At 40.6% G+C, this 18308-nt stretch overlaps 1 protein-coding gene across 1 annotated transcript in view; it reads right to left on the bottom strand.

Annotated features, from left to right (window-relative positions):
• rock1 (Rho-associated, coiled-coil containing protein kinase 1) overlaps window positions 1-17442 on the bottom strand; it is a 31444-nt gene extending 14002 nt beyond the window's left edge. The window contains exons 1-9 of the mRNA XM_006792102.3: window positions 16589-17442; window positions 6918-6999; window positions 5275-5375; window positions 5020-5157; window positions 4693-4868; window positions 3595-3679; window positions 2366-2510; window positions 2138-2276; window positions 1845-1936 (exon numbers count right to left, since the gene is read on the bottom strand). Of these exons, the coding sequence (XP_006792165.1) occupies window positions 1845-1936; window positions 2138-2276; window positions 2366-2510; window positions 3595-3679; window positions 4693-4868; window positions 5020-5157; window positions 5275-5375; window positions 6918-6999; window positions 16589-16699 (1069 nt within the window). The 5' untranslated portion in view covers window positions 16700-17442. The remainder of the gene's footprint in view (window positions 1-1844; window positions 1937-2137; window positions 2277-2365; window positions 2511-3594; window positions 3680-4692; window positions 4869-5019; window positions 5158-5274; window positions 5376-6917; window positions 7000-16588) is intronic.
• Window positions 17443-18308: the final 866 nt, after the last annotated feature.

Genomic DNA, 18308 nt, shown 5'->3' with positions numbered 1-18308 from the left:
AGTCAATGTTAACCCTATGAGCAGTATTTAAAGAGCTTGCATTTAATGTTTTAACTGTTAGGAATAGGGATGGGTATCGTTTAGGTTTTATCCGATACCGGTACCAAACCGGTACTTTTGAAACGGTGCCGGTGCTTAAACGGTGCTCGAACCGGTGCTTAAAGAATGGAGAACACAAAATTGATCCAAAAACCTCTCATGTTCAGCTGTTTTTTGTAAAAAGATAACAATGTTAGCCTTTTCTGCAGCTATAGGGCATATATGGTATCACTCTTGGCTGGAAGCAGTGCTTAAACAATGGAAAAAACACAAACTTTGTCCAAAACCCTCTCATGTTTAACTTTTTTCCACTTTTTCTTTGGTCATTTTAGCCTTTTTGGCCAGGGTGAAGGGAGTATCTGCCATCAAACAAGAAGACAGCCGCATCTAGCTATGATGGTGTTTGCTAGTTCACCTTACGTGCATTAATTTAATAACGTGGTTAGCCTACTCAACGTAAATTACACATGAACAACATTAAGCTACTCACGCAGAGAAGAACGGCTGCTGCCATCATCATCCGTCATCATTTCTGCTACACTGGCAGGGCTAGGGGCCAGGACTCTACTCTTCGGGTTTTTGGGGGACGTTGCTAACTCCGGGTCAGATAACAGGCACCACACCCGCAGTAGATGTGCACGGTGTGAGGTCTCGCAGCAAACTATTAAATACGGCGCATTTCTCGGCTTTAAAAAAAAAAACCGCTATGCGTCGCCAGGTGTTTCATCGGATTTGAGGTGTTACCTTCTTTGACAGTATCACAGTATCAGCTTAAAGCACTTGTTGCAGGCTGCTGAGTTTGCATATTTTGCTGTGAAGTACAGCCATACTTTTGACCGCTTCGCCTTGGGCATTTTAATCTGTAGCTCTGCTCTAAAAGAACGTACCTACCTGGGCCCGCCTACTATCCTCGGAAACGTAAAATGATTGGCTAGAATCTAAAGTGTATCACAGCTCAGGGAAAAAAAAGCACCGAAATAAAGCACCAAAATGTGCGCTGCTTTTCGGTCTGGTTACCGGTACCCATCCCTAGTTAGGAATCATGATATTTCAGTATTAATTTCTACTGACAACCATATTTCTGATATCCTATGGCTAGTACATACTGAAGCAAAGTAAGCCTATTTTTTAAGTGCAAAAGCTTAAAAACTAAAATGTTCATTTTTTAAATAATACATGCAAACTAAGTCATTTATATAGTCAGTTACCCCAAACCAAAACAAATTTCTTGGCTTCTTCTTATCACTGTGGTATATTATAAATATTTAAATCCGCTGTAATTATGATATAATTATCTTTTTCCCCCTCCGGACTGACTTTTTTCTTTCTTTGGAGACCCTCTTAAAAACAAGGGAAAGCAGCCAGCTAGTAGAGCTGGTCAGCCCCTGATACACGAACGGGTGGGGGTGGCGGTGGCAACAAAGTGCTGACTTCAGCCTAGTAAAGTATTAAATATAAAGCCAGTAAAGAACCGACTATAGCTAGTGGATTTAGCACTACATTTCTAATCTCTCTTTGCTCCAGTGTCAATCCCAGCGCATTAACATTTGCTTTAAACTGCTTTCCCCATTGTTGGCCTCAAAAATGCTGCGCTGCAAGTTATTACTCTGAGCAGGAATCACGTTTAGTCTTAGAAAGGATACTGAATGAATGGCTCGTCTACAAGAATTTCCTGCAACTGTCTGCAGTAGGTCAAATGGAAAACATGATCACAGGATCCATGATTGCAATAACAGTGAGCCGCAGCCAAATTAAAAGGGAGTTGTGAAAATAATCCTTAACATTAAGAGTGAAAACATTCGTACTCTCTCTGATGTTGTCCCACGTCCACTGGTCATTCTTGAAGAAGGGATGCCTCTTGATTTCATCTACACCATTACGGCCAAGTCGAACTTCCCTGTGGGGGTCAGGAGGAGAACTTTAGTCATTTCAGCAATTCTGTATGGTAATGTCAGCAGAAGACAGCAAGTATCTGAATGCAAAGAGCGCCATTATCTCTGCTATTGAGGGTTCTCTACATCTGAAATCAATTCATGCAAAGAAAAGGATTTCAGACAAAAAGCTTTGTGATTCGCTGCTCGGTCTGTGGCCATCTAACCTGTCGGTCAGGAAAGCACAGATCAGATTCTTGGCGTCATTGGATATGTCGCTGTCATCAGGGAAGGTCAGCGCATTCTTGTGGTTCATAATTTTGCTATAGGTCCCCACTAGTGAGTCTGCATAGAAAGGAGTGTCGCCTATGCACGGGACAAACGAGAGCAATAGGTAAGTAATATGTCTGGCTCTAAATATGTAAAATAAGTCATCTTTCAATGCAAATACTCACCAACTAACATTTCGTACAGAAACACTCCCACTGACCACCAGTCGCACTCTCTGCCATAATAGCCATCTCCTCCTTGGGATTTCAGTACCTCAGGTGAAATGTAGTCTGGAGTTCCCACTGCTGTGTCACATCGTACCATACCGTCCTGAAGGGCACGAGCATCATCAACATTAACAACTCCAACACTTTACTTCAAAAAAATTATCATTATTACAGGGAAATGGTAAATAGACTCATTCTTATATAGCACCTTTTCACTTTGCCAGAGCACTCAAAGCACTTTACACAGGATGCCTCATTCACCCATTCATATAAGCACTTAAGCACTTTTTTCTATGCTTAAGTACATTCTAGCTAATATTCACTCAGACTCATACTCCGACAGATGCGTCAGAGAGCAATATGGGGTTAGCATCTTGCCCAAAGATATTTGGCATGCAGACTGGAGAGCCAGGAATCAAACCACCAACCTTCCAATCAATAAATGACCAGCTCTACTGAGCTACAGCCAACCTGCCATCCCAGTAATTACTATTATTAATGTTGTTGTTTAGTTAATTCTATAAAAGTGGATGAGAACAACAACTAAGTGATTTGTCAGATTTTAACCTAAATTACAATTCTGGCTTTCAACAATTAGATCAAAACAAAATTATGATAACAATACAAATACTCTTCTCGCAGTGTTATTTATATGCCAGCTATGTCCAGACACTTAAACTCAGCTATTAATCTTTAACTCCTCGAGATCTATCTTGAAGTAAAACTCTTAAAGTAGATTTATGAGATTTTTATAAAAATGTTGAGGTGTCGAGTATGAGCTGCAAATAATCTAAAGCATTATTCACATCTTTCTGGCAACAAAACCGCCTCCCAGCTTTCCAAGTTAGAATTTTCCCCTCTCTCTAAGTAAACAATTAATCAACAGGTGCTGAGCTAAAGATCTGACAATAAATTCATAACTGGTCCCCAAAAAAACCACCTCGACACCTCCACCTCATTTTTCCTTATACAAGGACACATTCTTAAAGTTCAGTAACTCCATACTCTTTGTTAAGATAATGTCTAATATTGCTCAATAATCAAGATTAAAATACAGACCAGAATAATCATGACTGGGATTCTCACTATAATTGAGCAGCATTAAATTGAGACACGGAAATTTTAAAAATAATCTTTTCAACATGATCTGACAATATGGCCGTGTTGAAAGAAAGTGAATCTGATACCTTGTTCATTTTCATGCAGGTCCCAAAATCTGCGAGCTTTAAGTGGCCTGCTTTGTCAAGCAACATGTTATCAGGCTTGACATCTCTGAGGAAACAAAAAACATCATTAGACATCAGTTCAAGCCCGACGCCAATAAAAACATCCAAATCAAACACACGCATCACAAGGAAACTAAACTCATCCAAAACATTCAAAGGCTTCAGCGGCGTTCTCATGCTGAGCCGATGCATGGGCATTAGCATTAAGGTTAGAGAAACAAAACAAAAAACAACACAGTCAGATCTGTCTGAACGCTGTAGCAGCGACAGATCAGATGGCATGAGGTATGTGGGCAGCTGTTAATAAGAATAGTGTTCATGTTTCTCTGCACATCGTGCAAATCTGAGTACATCAGGAAATCCTTTATACAAGCTGTTATAAGACCATTTAATGCAATAACGTTAACTTTATTAGAAATTAACATTGTTTTGCTGTTTGGGATGTGTTGTGTAATGTCTGGGTTGAAGCTGCCGTGGAAATGTGATTTCCTGCAAAAGGATTAATAAAGGATATATCCATCTAAAAAATGTTTTACTCCAATTAGAAGAAAACTTATGGAAAAAAATACCACCACTGTATCCAGTAATGTTATGAACTCAAAGTGCTTCAGGGCTGTTGTGTGGAGAAACAATTTGATGTTCAGATGCATGCCATACTTGTTGCTCTGCTATTGACTATATAAAGCTCCCTCTGGCCCACGCTATTTCACACATTGGCAAACATGTTTGTTGCACTGGCTGTCTGCTCCAAATGCCATGAGAAAAAAAACAAGCAAAAAAACAAAACAGTGCATGTCTACCCAACTTATCTTTAGCAATCTTTTACATATTAGAAAGCAAAATGAAGCTGACAGTGTGGGAAAATGTTTTGGGTTTTTTTTTTTGATCCCGCTACAAATCTCACACAATTACAACGGGAAAAAATGCCTTGTGGGGAAAAAAGCAGAACTAGAAATGACGATGTAACGTTAATAAGTCTTTTTAAATAACGAAAATAGCTTCTTTTTCAACATATATGAACACCACAAACAGAGAAAAATACAAATGTTGTACTGTCACCTGTGAATGAAGCCCATAGAGTGGATTCCATCCAGGGCCAGGACTACCTCGGCTGTGTAAAAGCGAGCCCACTTCTCTGGGACGTCATAGTTGCTCATCAAGTTTACCAAATCACCACCAGGCATGTACTCCATCACCATGTAGAGGTAGCGGTCATCTTGGAATGCAAAAAAGAGCTGTAGAAGGACAGAATTCAAACAATTAGGAAAAGGATTCAAAAGTATCCCAACAATTTATGTCAGACACATGAATGAGGCTGGATTTATGTGGTCTGAACCATGTCTGACTAATAACTGCATGTTTAGACACTCCTCTGTCCCATCATACCTGAACGACCCATGAACTATTGGCAAAGGCCATGATGTCCCTCTCCTCCCAGAAGAAAGCAGAGTCTGACCTCTTGATCATCTCAAACTTACTCAGCAGCTTCATGGCATATACTTTGCTTGTCGCTTTATGTCTTACCTGAAAAACGATAATGAGGCAGCAATCAAGTCAGACTTATTCATCAATGTGCTACATTTATAGCTACTGTGCTATTCAAAGAAATAAAGAAATAAAAAGACAGAATGGCATTCTTACCAACTGCACCTCTCCAAATGCACCCCTCCCAATAACTTTAACCACCTCATAGTCCTCCGCTTTCATTCGCAGATCACGAATTTTACTAATCGTCTCTTTGTCTGGGGGGGGAAGAAAAAAAAAACATGCAAAGTTACCAGGAGAAATGCACAAAGCTCTTGTTATGGTGTTGACCTTTGAGAGAAGGTGTATCTCCATCACTGAGGGATCACAGCCTCCCTGTTTATGCAATCTCAGGGGTTACTTTCATAGGACATCCACATTGTTGGCAAGCAAAGCAGAACAAGTTGACAGCGTACTGCAACTGCACAGCTGAGTGACGCCGTTTAGGGAAAGTTTGTTGCTTACTGAGAGTTGGCCTCTCCCTGATGTAATAATTCTAGCTCCCCTTGGGGAGTCAGTATCCACTGTTCAGCCAAATTTGGTCAAAGCAGTACTAGTGGGATAATTTTCAATTCACATGACTCACAACTAGCACGGGAATGCATGGAAAAGCGGGGTGCGGGGAGGGGGGGGGGGGGGGGGGGCATCCAAGTTCAAGTGATCTAAAAATAAAAAGAAAGTACTAAGCTATTAGAATAAGAACATTTGTGAGTCATTTCCACCACGCATGAGTTCCTGGGATCATGATCCCTACTTGAAAAATCCCAGGCAACCCTGAAGACATAAAAAAACATGTTTAGAAATGCAACAAATAGGAACTCCAGTTACTGTTATAGTAGTATACTGTGTGAGTATATCTGCTCACGAGGCCGGGTGATGGATTAATGTCAGTAGGTCTTGGCATACATACAGTAGAGCAAACAGCTGATTTGATTGTGGTGCAAACCACAATGCATGGCTGGGGATTCAGAGCTAGAAGTGCTTCAGGCAAGTCATGCTACTGAAGATCACTGTCTTGGTAGATAGCGCCATTATTCCATATCCATCAATGCCTTTCACGAAAGTACGGAACCAAGAGTAATTGAGAAGATGCCTAATGGCAGTTTTTGCCTAGGGGTTTACAGTAGGTCACTTGATATTCAAATATGACACGTTATATACTAGTTGTCCTCAAAACTTTAAAAAAAAAAACCCTGTTAAGAATACACAAAAAGTTACGGCATGCACCATGACATTAATATCCTGCACAATCTTAGCAGTATCTCGTGCATTTCTGATGCATTAAGATGGACACTTGAGATCCCATAAAAACCACCACATGATCAATACAGTATGAGTACAGATTTGAGTGCAAATTCTGGGGTACACGCTATAACTCACCATTGTCCCATATATTAAGTGCTGAAAATTGAGCAGTTTGACCAGATACATTAAGGAAAGAGAGAAACCTTTGATTTATAGTTTTTTTTTCATCATATTTATAGCAGCTTCCCCATTCTGGGGACACAGTGAAAAAGAGAAGCCAGCCTTGACAGACATCAGGCGGGTCACCAACCATTTATGAAAGCCCCTTTGTTGGGGACACTAAGCAGCAGACACCTATTGTGTCCAAGCCCACATACACGCCGTGACCCAAAAAACTGCTCCTCCCCCCTCCCTGAGTCTAGGCTTATACCCATACATAACTGTGAACACAAATAGTTAATGAGAAAGACACAGGGAGCTCTCATAAGGGGGAAAGCTTGATGCAGTGTACTTACATCTATTCAAAAAGTTGTCAATGCTCTTGTTTTTCCTCAGGGCGGGGAAGTCAAGGTCATATACCAGTGCATCCAAGCCATCCTGGAAGAAAAGCAGAAGGGTGACCATGCATGAAAGCAAAATTAAAAGGCCGCTACAACGTCACAGATCCGTCATCTCACACGGCATGAGAAAAGCGAACTGTGGAACCGCTCTGTGCAGAAATGTCTGCATAACACTGGCAGTTGGCTTCCAGTCTGGATCATGTTACTGCTGGGGAGCACTTAGGCATTTTGTTGAAAAACAAAACAAAACAAAAAAAAGTTTTAAAAAGCATGGCTTGCATATTGCATGACACTTACGACGAGGATGCACCAAGTTATCGGCCAGTAACTGCACATGTTATGACATCAACCAATGGCCGAGAGCTTTTCTGTTCCAGCTTCAAATGTGAAGACACAGGGAGCTCTCTACCAAATTGCAACTTTAAACATCAGAATTGGAATCAGACGAGAATTTTGCATCCATAATGTTTAGCACCAACATAGTGAATTCAAAAGCATTATCTTTGGTCAATACAATTTTTGCCATCTATAAATGAATGCAATGACTTTTTTTAGCTTTTGTCTTTTTAAGCAACAAGTATATTATTCCAAACTGACATCACAAGTTTGTATAAGCAGTTGCAGCATCACTGATGCAAAAAAGCTAAATGTCAAAAGAACCTAAGAAATATATGGTAAGTAATGACGACTGGACACTTCCCTATCATAGGCATTACAGCGATGTTCCTGGCCCTCCATGGAGTCATAACTTGATTACCATCATCTCTGTTAGGGTACGACTTGGATCAATGATTGAAAGCAAATAAAATAAACTGACATAAAGTATTTGTTGCCATTTTGTTTACAGTAAAAGTTTGTGATTTCAAGAACTATAAACATGCAGAGAAACAGTCTTGCCTTCGGCTAGGCTACAGCACAAGTGCCACTGGCAGGGTTTAATCTAATCTTCCATAATGCAGAATGGCTGAAAAAAGACGGGCACACAAACCCTCGAATGTACGTCAACTTATGCAGTCCCTCGCGCAGGTGTGAGCCAGATGTTTTCAATGGGTGAGCTAACCTACATATGCTTTCCTTTAAAAAGGTCAGAGGTACATGTTCCACTATAAAGCTGGTAAGAGCTACAATTAAAATATGCAATAAAATGTATTTATTGGCCAAATCATCTCTGAACTTTCCATCATAGCATGAAATCTTGTCATTCCAGCAGTGTCTTTGTGTTTCTCTGAACAAAGCAATGATGACACATGGTGAATCAGCAGCTTGGGAATCCTCTTAAGTCACTCTGCTGTTTCTGCTCAGCAGTGGAGGACACAGACATAAAACAAGCAAGTGCCCTGCAGGATGGGCGGTACAAGGAAAACGCAGGTGGGAGGGGAAAAGGAAAAAGTAAAAGGTGTAGAATGGTTGTTAGGATGTAGAATGGTTGTTAGGATGTAGAATGGTTGTTAGGATGTAGAATGGTTGTTAGGAAGAAGAAAAACAACTTCAAATTTTACCAGGACAGAACACTGGAAAACTAATAAGTTGGAAGCTCTTCTGCTCAGTTTAGAAACCTTCAGAAGTCAACATTCAGGAGAGAGTATTTACAGAAGAGGCTGGGAGGGGGAAAAGAAAGACGCCCTTTGAGCCATATAGTATCCAGCCAGCTTACACTGGGAAAAAAAATGCTGAAGAACTGAGTCCTTCAGGACCTTAATCACAAGGCTTTGCACTCAGCAATGCAAGTTTGCATAACTTCCTGCCGCAGAAAACTCTGGACAGCCACAGTAACATTCCTCAACAGGACTGTACACGTCAGAGAGCTATTTTAGTTATGTGGCCAAGCAAGTTCTCAACAAAAAAGTGAAGGAGAGGAAAGAGAAATAATAATAATAATCTATCCCAAGTGCAGAGTCACATAGAGAGCCTCATTTTCAATCATCAGCACAACTGTAAAACACTATGACGGAAAGGCAGAGGGAGTGGAGAGAGCTGGTGCATGTTGTGCTAGCTAGCCCAATAGGAGAACAAATAAAGGAAGCAACAAAGAAAAGCCAGCCATCCTAAGGAAACACCAGAGCAATAACAGAGCCAGGTAGGGCAAATACAAATACAATATAGGATAAAATCATGAAACAAGAATGTGAAAGCTAACTGATTAACAAACAAAATAATGATATCAGTTTGATAAAGTCTAAATGACCAGCACTGGCTGTGAGCATCGGTGTTTGAATTTCGGCATTTGCATGTTTGCTGTGGTGTCACCTATCCTCATAGAGAGAAACTGAGGGCAAGCTGAGATGGCATTTTAATCAACTGGCAAACTATTAATAAATAAGGTAGTTTAGCAACATTAAATACCCCTAATGGATGTTTATGCATTGATATACAACAGAACCTAGAATTAATGGCCTTCCACTCATGAGCGATAGAGGAAGTAGGATGACCAACCAGGTAAGTGTAGTCAAAATAAAATTGTAAAGCAACACAACAGTGTGCGAGTGATTTCCTGTATGCATGATTTTGCACGTACCGTGAAGGGAAAAAAATGGAACTACTTTAACAACCTATCACAACAAACGGCAGTTTTAGGGCTACAGCTACCGATTATTTTCGTAATCGATTATAGGACGACTGCAGTCTTCCGCAGTCATCTGCATATACTTTCATTTTAACTTCTACAGCTTTACTGCAGATATTTTACTGTGTAAAACAAATGTGGTGGAAATGGGGGTTTGCTACAAAATTCACTTTTCTTCACATTAGAGCTTGCTGAAGAGGTGGTTCAATTCTCGCCACATGACTCTTGCCAACTTTTTCCCCGTAAAGGTTATTATGGCAATTGCTGCAGTTTCAGACACTTTTGTTTCACTCCATTCGAGTTTACCGTCTCAGTAGCGGCTACGCGCTTTGTGTATGTAGACAAAATTTGGCTACATGTTTAACTACTTACATGGTGACAGCTGAGGGCTACAAAGTTAAACTGCGCGTCGAAGCAAAAACATTTACACTGAGGAAATTTTTGTTATAAATCGATTTATTTGATGAATTGCTGCAGCCCTACTCTGTTTGCTGAGCTAAAAGCCTTCTTGGCCAGCTGTCAAAGTGGAGAAGTTGAGAGCTGTCTTTTAATAGGAGCAAAGTTGTTAAGAGCCCTTTGCTTCAGTCTTATTCTGATAGTGGCGTGGACAGTGGCACTTGTTTTGCTCTGAAGATCCACTATAAGCTAGAGGGCTACCTTAACTTCATACACAACCACACTACCACCAGGTTTAATCCAATATGGCAGGGTTGAAATGGAATACGCAACTCACTGACAGAAGAACTTGGGGAAATATAAATATTAGCAGAAAAGAAACTTAAACAGATTTTTTTTTATTCACTTATTCAGCTTTTCAGCAACACCACACAAACACACACGTTAACATAACTATTTATACCACAGATAGAAAATAAATCTGTGGGAAACTGATTATCACCGCACAATTCAGCATTGGGTGGGAAGCAGCGTAGAGAGGTTAGACTGTGCCGACTACAGCAGAGCAGAGCATCCAGATCACCTGCACATACATGTAAGACGGCCAAGCAGGAGTAATTTTTGTCACAATTTTGTCACAACCTTTAATAACATGCATCAAGAGGACCACCGGTGATTTTTATATTCAGCCAATACCAATAGCCAGTTGCAGCTTCCTGCACATTGGAGAGGCACCAAGACTTGTGTAGCTTAACAGTGCATGTCATGATAGGCAATTTCAAAGAAAACTGTCAGAATCTGAGAAGTGCTTTACATTATTGGGGCTTGTTGCCAGCTCTCTGAACTAATGTGGATTGTAATGCTTCCAAAGTATTATCACCGTTCCACCTACACAGCTGTGCTGCTGAGGAGAGGAAAAAAAAAACACTGCAAGATGACTGCAACGCCTGACGTGAATGGAGTTTGGAAAATACCGCTGGAAGATATCCCTTGAACTTGTCAGCACATCATGGATCAACCCATTTATGCGAGTCTGTTTTCTTTCAGATGAAAATCATCAACTCAAGCAATAGACACACAAAGACCACCTAGTGGATTTCAATCAGCTCCTATTGCCTGTTTGGTGTCTGCATATTAAATTCCTATTTGCAATACAGTTTTCATTGCAAACACTGCTCCAGGCTACAGTACCAAATATGAGGCTGTTAGTACAGGAATACTTGAAATACTTTTTCATCATGAATAATTTAGAATACTTTGCAGTAATGAGCACTTTCCAGGCAAACTGAATGAAAAAAGGTGCACGCACACTATAAATTAACACCAAGGATCCAAGTTGTTATCATAGCCTTCAGCCAAAAGGCAAAAATGTGACACTATTAATTCAAATGATACAATTACTGAGATTATATGCTGCTATGAACTTAACAAGATGTGCCTGCAATCTATGTTATAAGGAAAATCACAAATACGATTAACTCAGCTCGAAGGGGGCTGGGCAGTAGCCGTGCACAGGATGTTTTATTATGTGGCAGTCTTGGGAAAAATTGCAAGGAAAACAAACCAGAGCTTGAAGTTTCTGCTGATGCTGCTTCAGCCAGTGGGTGACACATCCCTGGGATTACTAACTAATCATATGAAAAACCGTCTCATCGCCCTATTCATGAAATGCGATAGTTATGTTTAAAATAAATAATTTTTAAAAATGTATGGTTATACGGAACACACCAATGCATTGGCTGACATTACATATGATAATTATTTCCTTTATATCTTAATCCTTAAGGGATAAAAATACACACACACACACAAGCACAAGCTCTTTTCCAGACATTAAAGTCTGAGTTAAAATTTCCATGAGAGACTCGGCCACATCATCCCCTCTCAGCATGCCAGCGCAAGGCATGTGGACTGGCCCAAGTTGAGCCCTTCTTCTCACGTCCTTTTCTGCCACCTCTTCAAGACAATATGCTTTCCACATGTGAGCAGCTGAGCAGACAGCCTATTCCACAGCGGGGTGTGCCCGTGTAAACGTGAATGTGATCATACAAACCAGTGAAGCCATTCAAAGCATGAAATAACACATCACTTCCTCTCAGGTAAAGACATTCCAAGAGAGTTAACACTGATCCCTCTAGTACACTTAGAAACCACCACTGAGACTTTAGCTGGAATTTTTCTAACCAAGCACTTTGTCTGGACTACTTCTTACACACTCTGGCTGCAGATAATATCTACTGACAGGAAATCCCATGTACCTTGAAAGACTGCATATCTAACAACTCTGCTGGATAAATGCCTGTGACAGTAAGCCCAGGAGTGGCAAAACAGGGGTATTTGAGTTTCTTATGAGGTCCCAGTGAGCGAGAATTACTGTCACAAAAGCTTTCATGTGAAAGTACAATGGAGTAATTCCAAAAGTGGCCATCGCTCACTGGTTTCCAATGACTGAGCGGTGGATTCTCAAGCAAAACTGTGCTCCTCTGCCTGCACGGCACACGCCAGCAAATGACCAGTTCATTAAAGGAGAGAATATAGACCACTATGTACGCAGGAGCACCCAACGGGCATTTTAGCCCTTAGTAAAGAAGACAGATTCTGAAAGGGCTCATTTCAAAGAAACAAAAAAGAAAGAGGAGTTCAATTTTAAAAGATTGGACCATTTTAGTATGCATTCCTGCACATAATCAGTCAGTTGAGGGAAAGCACTGCTACAAATAGCTCAGTCAATTGTTGTTCCCATAACTGAATAGCTGAGGAGAGCAGTTTACAACTGACAGCCCTGAACCTTCTGACAATAGGGGTAGATGAAATGCTGACCGTAACCTTCACCACAAATATGTTTTCCAAATCAAGACGATGCAGTTCATTATCAAAAAAGCTCCGAACGGGTGTTGCGTTGTTTTAAATTCAAAACAAATCAACAGAGCCCACACATTTCGTGTGCATCTTCCAAAGTATTACATACCTTACTTAAATACTTTTCTTACTTCCGGGGAGCAATGGACATATCCAACTTAAATGAATGCCGTAGGTGATTGCCCCCATGAAAATACGGCCACTGCAGTACTTTTTGTCAGAGTTACATTAGCCCTGCAGGGGATGCAGCTGTGAGAAAGAGCAGATGCAAAAACAACCGGTGGTGCATTCAAGGTTCCTGCATTCACCAGTGTCGCCCTCATAGTGAAAAGACTGATTTTGTTGATAGTATATATTTGTCACAATTAACAAATGTTCAACAGATAAATGGCACATGTGATGCTGTGGTTTATAATGAAAGGTCATTACGCAGCACAGTTTGTTTTGGTTGACTAACACAAAACAGAAGTAGCTTAGAGGACTGGTATATCCTGATAACAATGGCCTGGAAAATCTTGCCTTGTCATTTACCCCTTACACGGGCCTATATGCTAACTGAGAACACCACAAAAGGGTGAGTATTATGTCAAAAAATCTCCGGTAAATCTAGAACGACGCTGAATTTTGCTGCATTATGAGTGCAAGACAACACCTTAAGAGGCAGGGCAGGTCCATTAAAGGCAAAGGTCGTGAAGGCAGGACAAGGATTCACTGGCTGTTTTTCAAAAGTTGGGCCTTGGCAAATCAACCATGCAAGGAAATCAGAACGCAGGCCACAAACATGTTTATGCTAGACGCTCAGAAAAACCGTTTTTCAAGGTAAGCTTCTATAAGGCCTCATTTTATTGTATGATAGTTTCACTTAATTGGGCTATATCCAGCATTAGACCTTAGTCCGAATTGGACTTAAACAAAAAATACAAGTTTTCACACCAGCTGTTTTTATACCAAAGTTTCTTTATCATTTCATTATAAGGCATAAGAATCACTCACTCAGTTCTGATGTTTTAAGACTAAATCTAAACTGAGTAGAAAAAACATTTTGACCTCCAAATGTGATTTCAACAAAATAAATCTGTGTCTCATACACCAGTTTATATCAGAACTTCACTGATGTAAAATTTAAATGTATAGGAATCTCACCACAAAGCTAATTTATCTATTGCTATCTCCTACACGAACTGAAATATATGCAGAATTTGTGATTTTAGCTCACACTCTAAATCAAAGTCAGAGCATCCACCCTGACGTGCAGTACTCGCACAGTCGCCATCGTATGAATCTGGTTTATTGGCCTTGCCGTTTCCTGTAATTACTCTTATTACAGATTTAAAGCCCAAATAACAGATGAAAGAAGGATCAAACTCAGAGGCGCTGACGTAGTCCAAGTGTCAAAGGAAGAACAAAGACGATGGCAGGAAGCCTTTATGTAGTGCACCTCAATTATCGCTCACAGCGAGTCCTAACACATCGATTCATTTATTATAATGCACTAGATGATAAACAGACTCCACTTTAATACTCTAGCGCCAAGTGCGAGGGTGCCTGGGCCATTTTTCAGTACTTTGACAAATACACAACCAATTTTCATTTTTCTAAAGACTTCGATACAAACCAGTCATTGCTGGTTGACAGAAGAATAAAATATATTAACAATGCTTAGACCTTTAATGGCAACTGAGCTTTCACATTACAATGTCAGGAATTCTGTCTGTTCAGATTGGCTCTGTAGAAGCCAATGTAGAGCACAATGATTGGGGAGGGGGCTGCCCATCTAGATAAGGCTCTCTTCACTCTGAGCAGGATTTATTTAGCGGGTGAAGATAAGGGCAGCAGGACTGGAGAACAGTAAATTGTTATGCAAGCCCAGAGCTGAGCACTAAGGTACAGGCCAAATGTCACCATCACACATATCACAGGCCAAGCTCCTATAAGGGAAAAGTGTAATCCCAATGGTCCTATACTTCAGAGTGCTATGCCAGGTACAGAAACACAGCCAGTAAAAGGCTTGCATTGTGCATTCTGATGGAGCCTATTACTCATAGCCAAGCATGTTGGCTGCTTCATGCGTTAAATGTCCTGATTCACAGCCCTCAGAAACATGAGTCTTCAGTCCACATAATTTTGGTTTATGGGTAGAGAGCAGAGCCCACACCCAGCTACCTCAGAGCTGCCTGCTTGGGCTCAACTCTCCAGACATGCAGAATGGCTCTGGGACACACAGGGAACTCCAGGCCAGTCAAAGACAAGAGGTTATTTGATTAGCATGGAATTTTATTAAGCTGTGGGTGGAGTTGCATGGTGGCAGAGAGCGCCTCAGCAAAAGGCCTCCATTCATTGATCAGGGGCGATTGCAGAGAGGGGAAGAAAAAGAAAAAAAAAAAAACGAACAACACCCTTGTGTGTGAGGCTGCCAGTGGGAACAGTCCCTACAGCTTTTTGCCATTAGAAATGCAGAGCATGTGCACCTCTAGGTGAGTTTAAGAGCCCCTTTTCTGCAACACGATGGGAGGTCAGTGCTAAGCAATTTTTCTTTACTAAAGACCGCTATCTGTAGCACCCTGAACACAAACACTCTGGGATGTGTGGGTGGGGTTTTGGGACAAGCCCCTTTTCCTATAGGGCTTTCCTTACTTCATTTGTTTAGGACATTAGTCCTATATCTCCTATATCATAAAGTCAAGAGGAATCAAGAGGAATCAAAGAGCCACGTGGCCACAAGAACTATTAGGATATACATAATAATATGGGAACTGTTTATTTCTTGCCACTTCAGTGGTGTGCCCAAGGCGAAAAAAGTAGGTCAGACACGAAAACCCAAAACATAGGTTTTAAGTCAGTAACTGGAAATTCAGTCCGTCCGTCCCCCCAGCCGATTACCTACACTCATTTTGATTCTACCACAACAAGCATCTGAGCACAACCGCTCCCTTTAGTCACCAAGACGCAAATCCGTGCGAAAACACGCAGCACGGCTGTCACTGAACCTGAAACGCTCCTCATATCAACACACCCTCGACGTAACAACATCCCCTCACGATGAGTCAGTTTCTGGGACTGCTGTACGTAATAAAAACCAATAAAGGTGTTGCTCCAGGCTGAAGCACGTGGCAACAGCCGCCTTTCCTTTAAGATAGGAGTCATTTCGTGAGTTGTCACCCACAGGCAGGAAGCAGCCAGGAAAAACTCTAGCCAACAGGTGTACTGATGCAGCTGAAGCTCTGCAGGTTAGAACAGGCTTGAAGAGGGCCTATCACTTTATATGAAGCTGAAACAAACAACACATCTAACTGGTCACCTTTTAAATGCTCTAAGCTGCACACTGGTGACCAAAAATATATATATCGCAATCGGTTTGCAGTGCAAGGCAGGAAACTCACCAGTTGATGGGTTTTAACTTGCCTAAAACAAAAATATTGTAACGAAGCGTGTGTGTCTCTGTGCCATCTGTCCAACTTATTAGTCATTACGTTACAATTATGTTATTTTTATTTTAAACTAGCAGAATACCACAGTTAAAGATTGTTATTTCCACCCTATTATAGTGTGCGCTTTTGCCTTCGATTTTGTAAAGTATCTGGAGGTGTTAAAAATAATTTCCTTTCCGAAAACCCCTAGTTTTTACATGCCAGTGCACATGTGTTCAAGCTAACTAAATGTCCGTGTATTCTGTGTCAGCAATTCTTCAGTGACAAGATGAAGTGTGCTGGTCTCGGAAAGAATTTCTGCTTCAAGGACTACACTGACCCCGAAATTGGCTGAATCGCTACGTTAGCCACTTTAGCCCGCTACTATGCTACAAACTTACCAGCAGACAATCCGTGTTTATTTCTGACTTTGGGTCTTTCAACATGGCATCGATCTTTTCAAATCGAGCCTCCATGGTATCCCCAGCAGACATTTTTGCTGCAAAACTCATTCCCGACGTTGAGTTATGAACAAAAACAGCCCAATGGCGAGTGGCTAGCTAGCTTTAGCAGCTAGCGATAGCTAGCTAGCTAGCCAAATGTCCCTTTCTTCTTCTGAACTTTCCGCCGCACTTCAAAGAAAACACATCGTTCTCCTGGAGCTTCCACACGCTTTAAGGTTGCATTGAACATGCAAAAGCCACATTTTCGGATTTGAAGTATGTGTCCCCGGTACGAGTGGCAAACAACTTTAGTGGCAAAGATAAATGCGGCGACAGATTAGTCAGCCTCCGTGGGATGCCGCTGAGGATAAGGGCTTAAAATGTTGGTGCATCCAAACAAAAGGCAGTTAAAACGTGAATGCACCGTCTCTCTGAAAAAAAGCACAATTTGTTGGAAAGCTAGTCCTGTGCCGTTCCCATATCTATGCCAGGCCCCTGCAGAAAATGACAAACCAATCTGACAGCTCAAAAGTAGAAGTGGTGGGAAAAAAAACTTCTGCTTCTTCCAAATTTCGATGAGTGTAAAGACGGAGTCGTTACAACGTTTAAAGGCAGTCCATCCGTAGCGTTGCGTGCGCTGTCACTGAGCCTCGATTGCCTCCCCGTCCAAACTGCTTTATCCCTCAGATGGAATACAGACTGATTGGGTTTGATGTGTGTTACTTTTCAGAAAACAATCGCAGACGATGCCCGATTTTCTCCAACAGTCTCGCCAATATGTCCGCCTTCCTGTTCAAACACCCCTGAGAAGATACTTCAAATGTCAGGTACTGGGCATGCGCAAGTCTACATCACAAACTGGAAGGCAACACGTTGCTGCTCCCAAACGTTAAAAAGTTGCCTAAACGTTATGATCTCACTGAAAATCTACCATCTGAGGAAGAATAAAGTTAAATTACAAATATTTATCTTTAATGTTGATATATAAAGATTCTATTTGGTTCTTTTTTATTTTTTTAAAAAAGACTATTTTAGAAATACTGTTGGTTAGACTGTTAATAAAAAATAATGGTCACGACACAAACAGCAAAACCATTCATCCGAATATCCATAAGTACTATAAACACTGTATCTAAATGTTATGACAATATGACAATTAATAATAACAATAATAATAATAATAATCATAACAGCATATATTAGTAATATTTTTATTAATTGTGATGAATATATTATTACTAATCTATATTATTAGTTTTTTTGTTTTTGTTTTTTAATTCCTGATGTTATTTTTAAGTTAAAGCTGAGCTTTAACTAGCTTAATCTATTTTCCACTGGCTTACATTATGTGCAACAAAACCACACACTCTCAAAATTATTCTTTCATAACTAACATGTACAGTCAGTTATGAAAGTTTACATAGACTGATCTTGCCCATAACTGTCATGGCAATTTGGAACTTTTACTTATTTCTTTGAATGGTTCTTTTCCCAGGGTGCAATGGTTGAGCAGCATACATCTAAAGAAACACTTGGGTGCGCAAATGTGAATTTATTTTAGATTTTCTCTACTCCACACAGTGTCAAAAGTACATATACAGGCTCAAATATATACTTACACTCGGTTAAATCTTTTAATAAGTGGTGCTGAGGTTCAACAGTGTGTTAAAAGACATAA

This window comes from Neolamprologus brichardi, chromosome 18 (genome assembly GCF_056152115.1).
Source record: "Neolamprologus brichardi isolate AB-2024 chromosome 18, ASM5615211v1, whole genome shotgun sequence".
In the NCBI taxonomy this organism is placed as follows: Eukaryota; Metazoa; Chordata; class Actinopteri; order Cichliformes; family Cichlidae; genus Neolamprologus; species Neolamprologus brichardi.
Note: the sequence above shows the minus strand (reverse complement) of the source record. Positions and strands in the feature narration are given on the sequence as shown.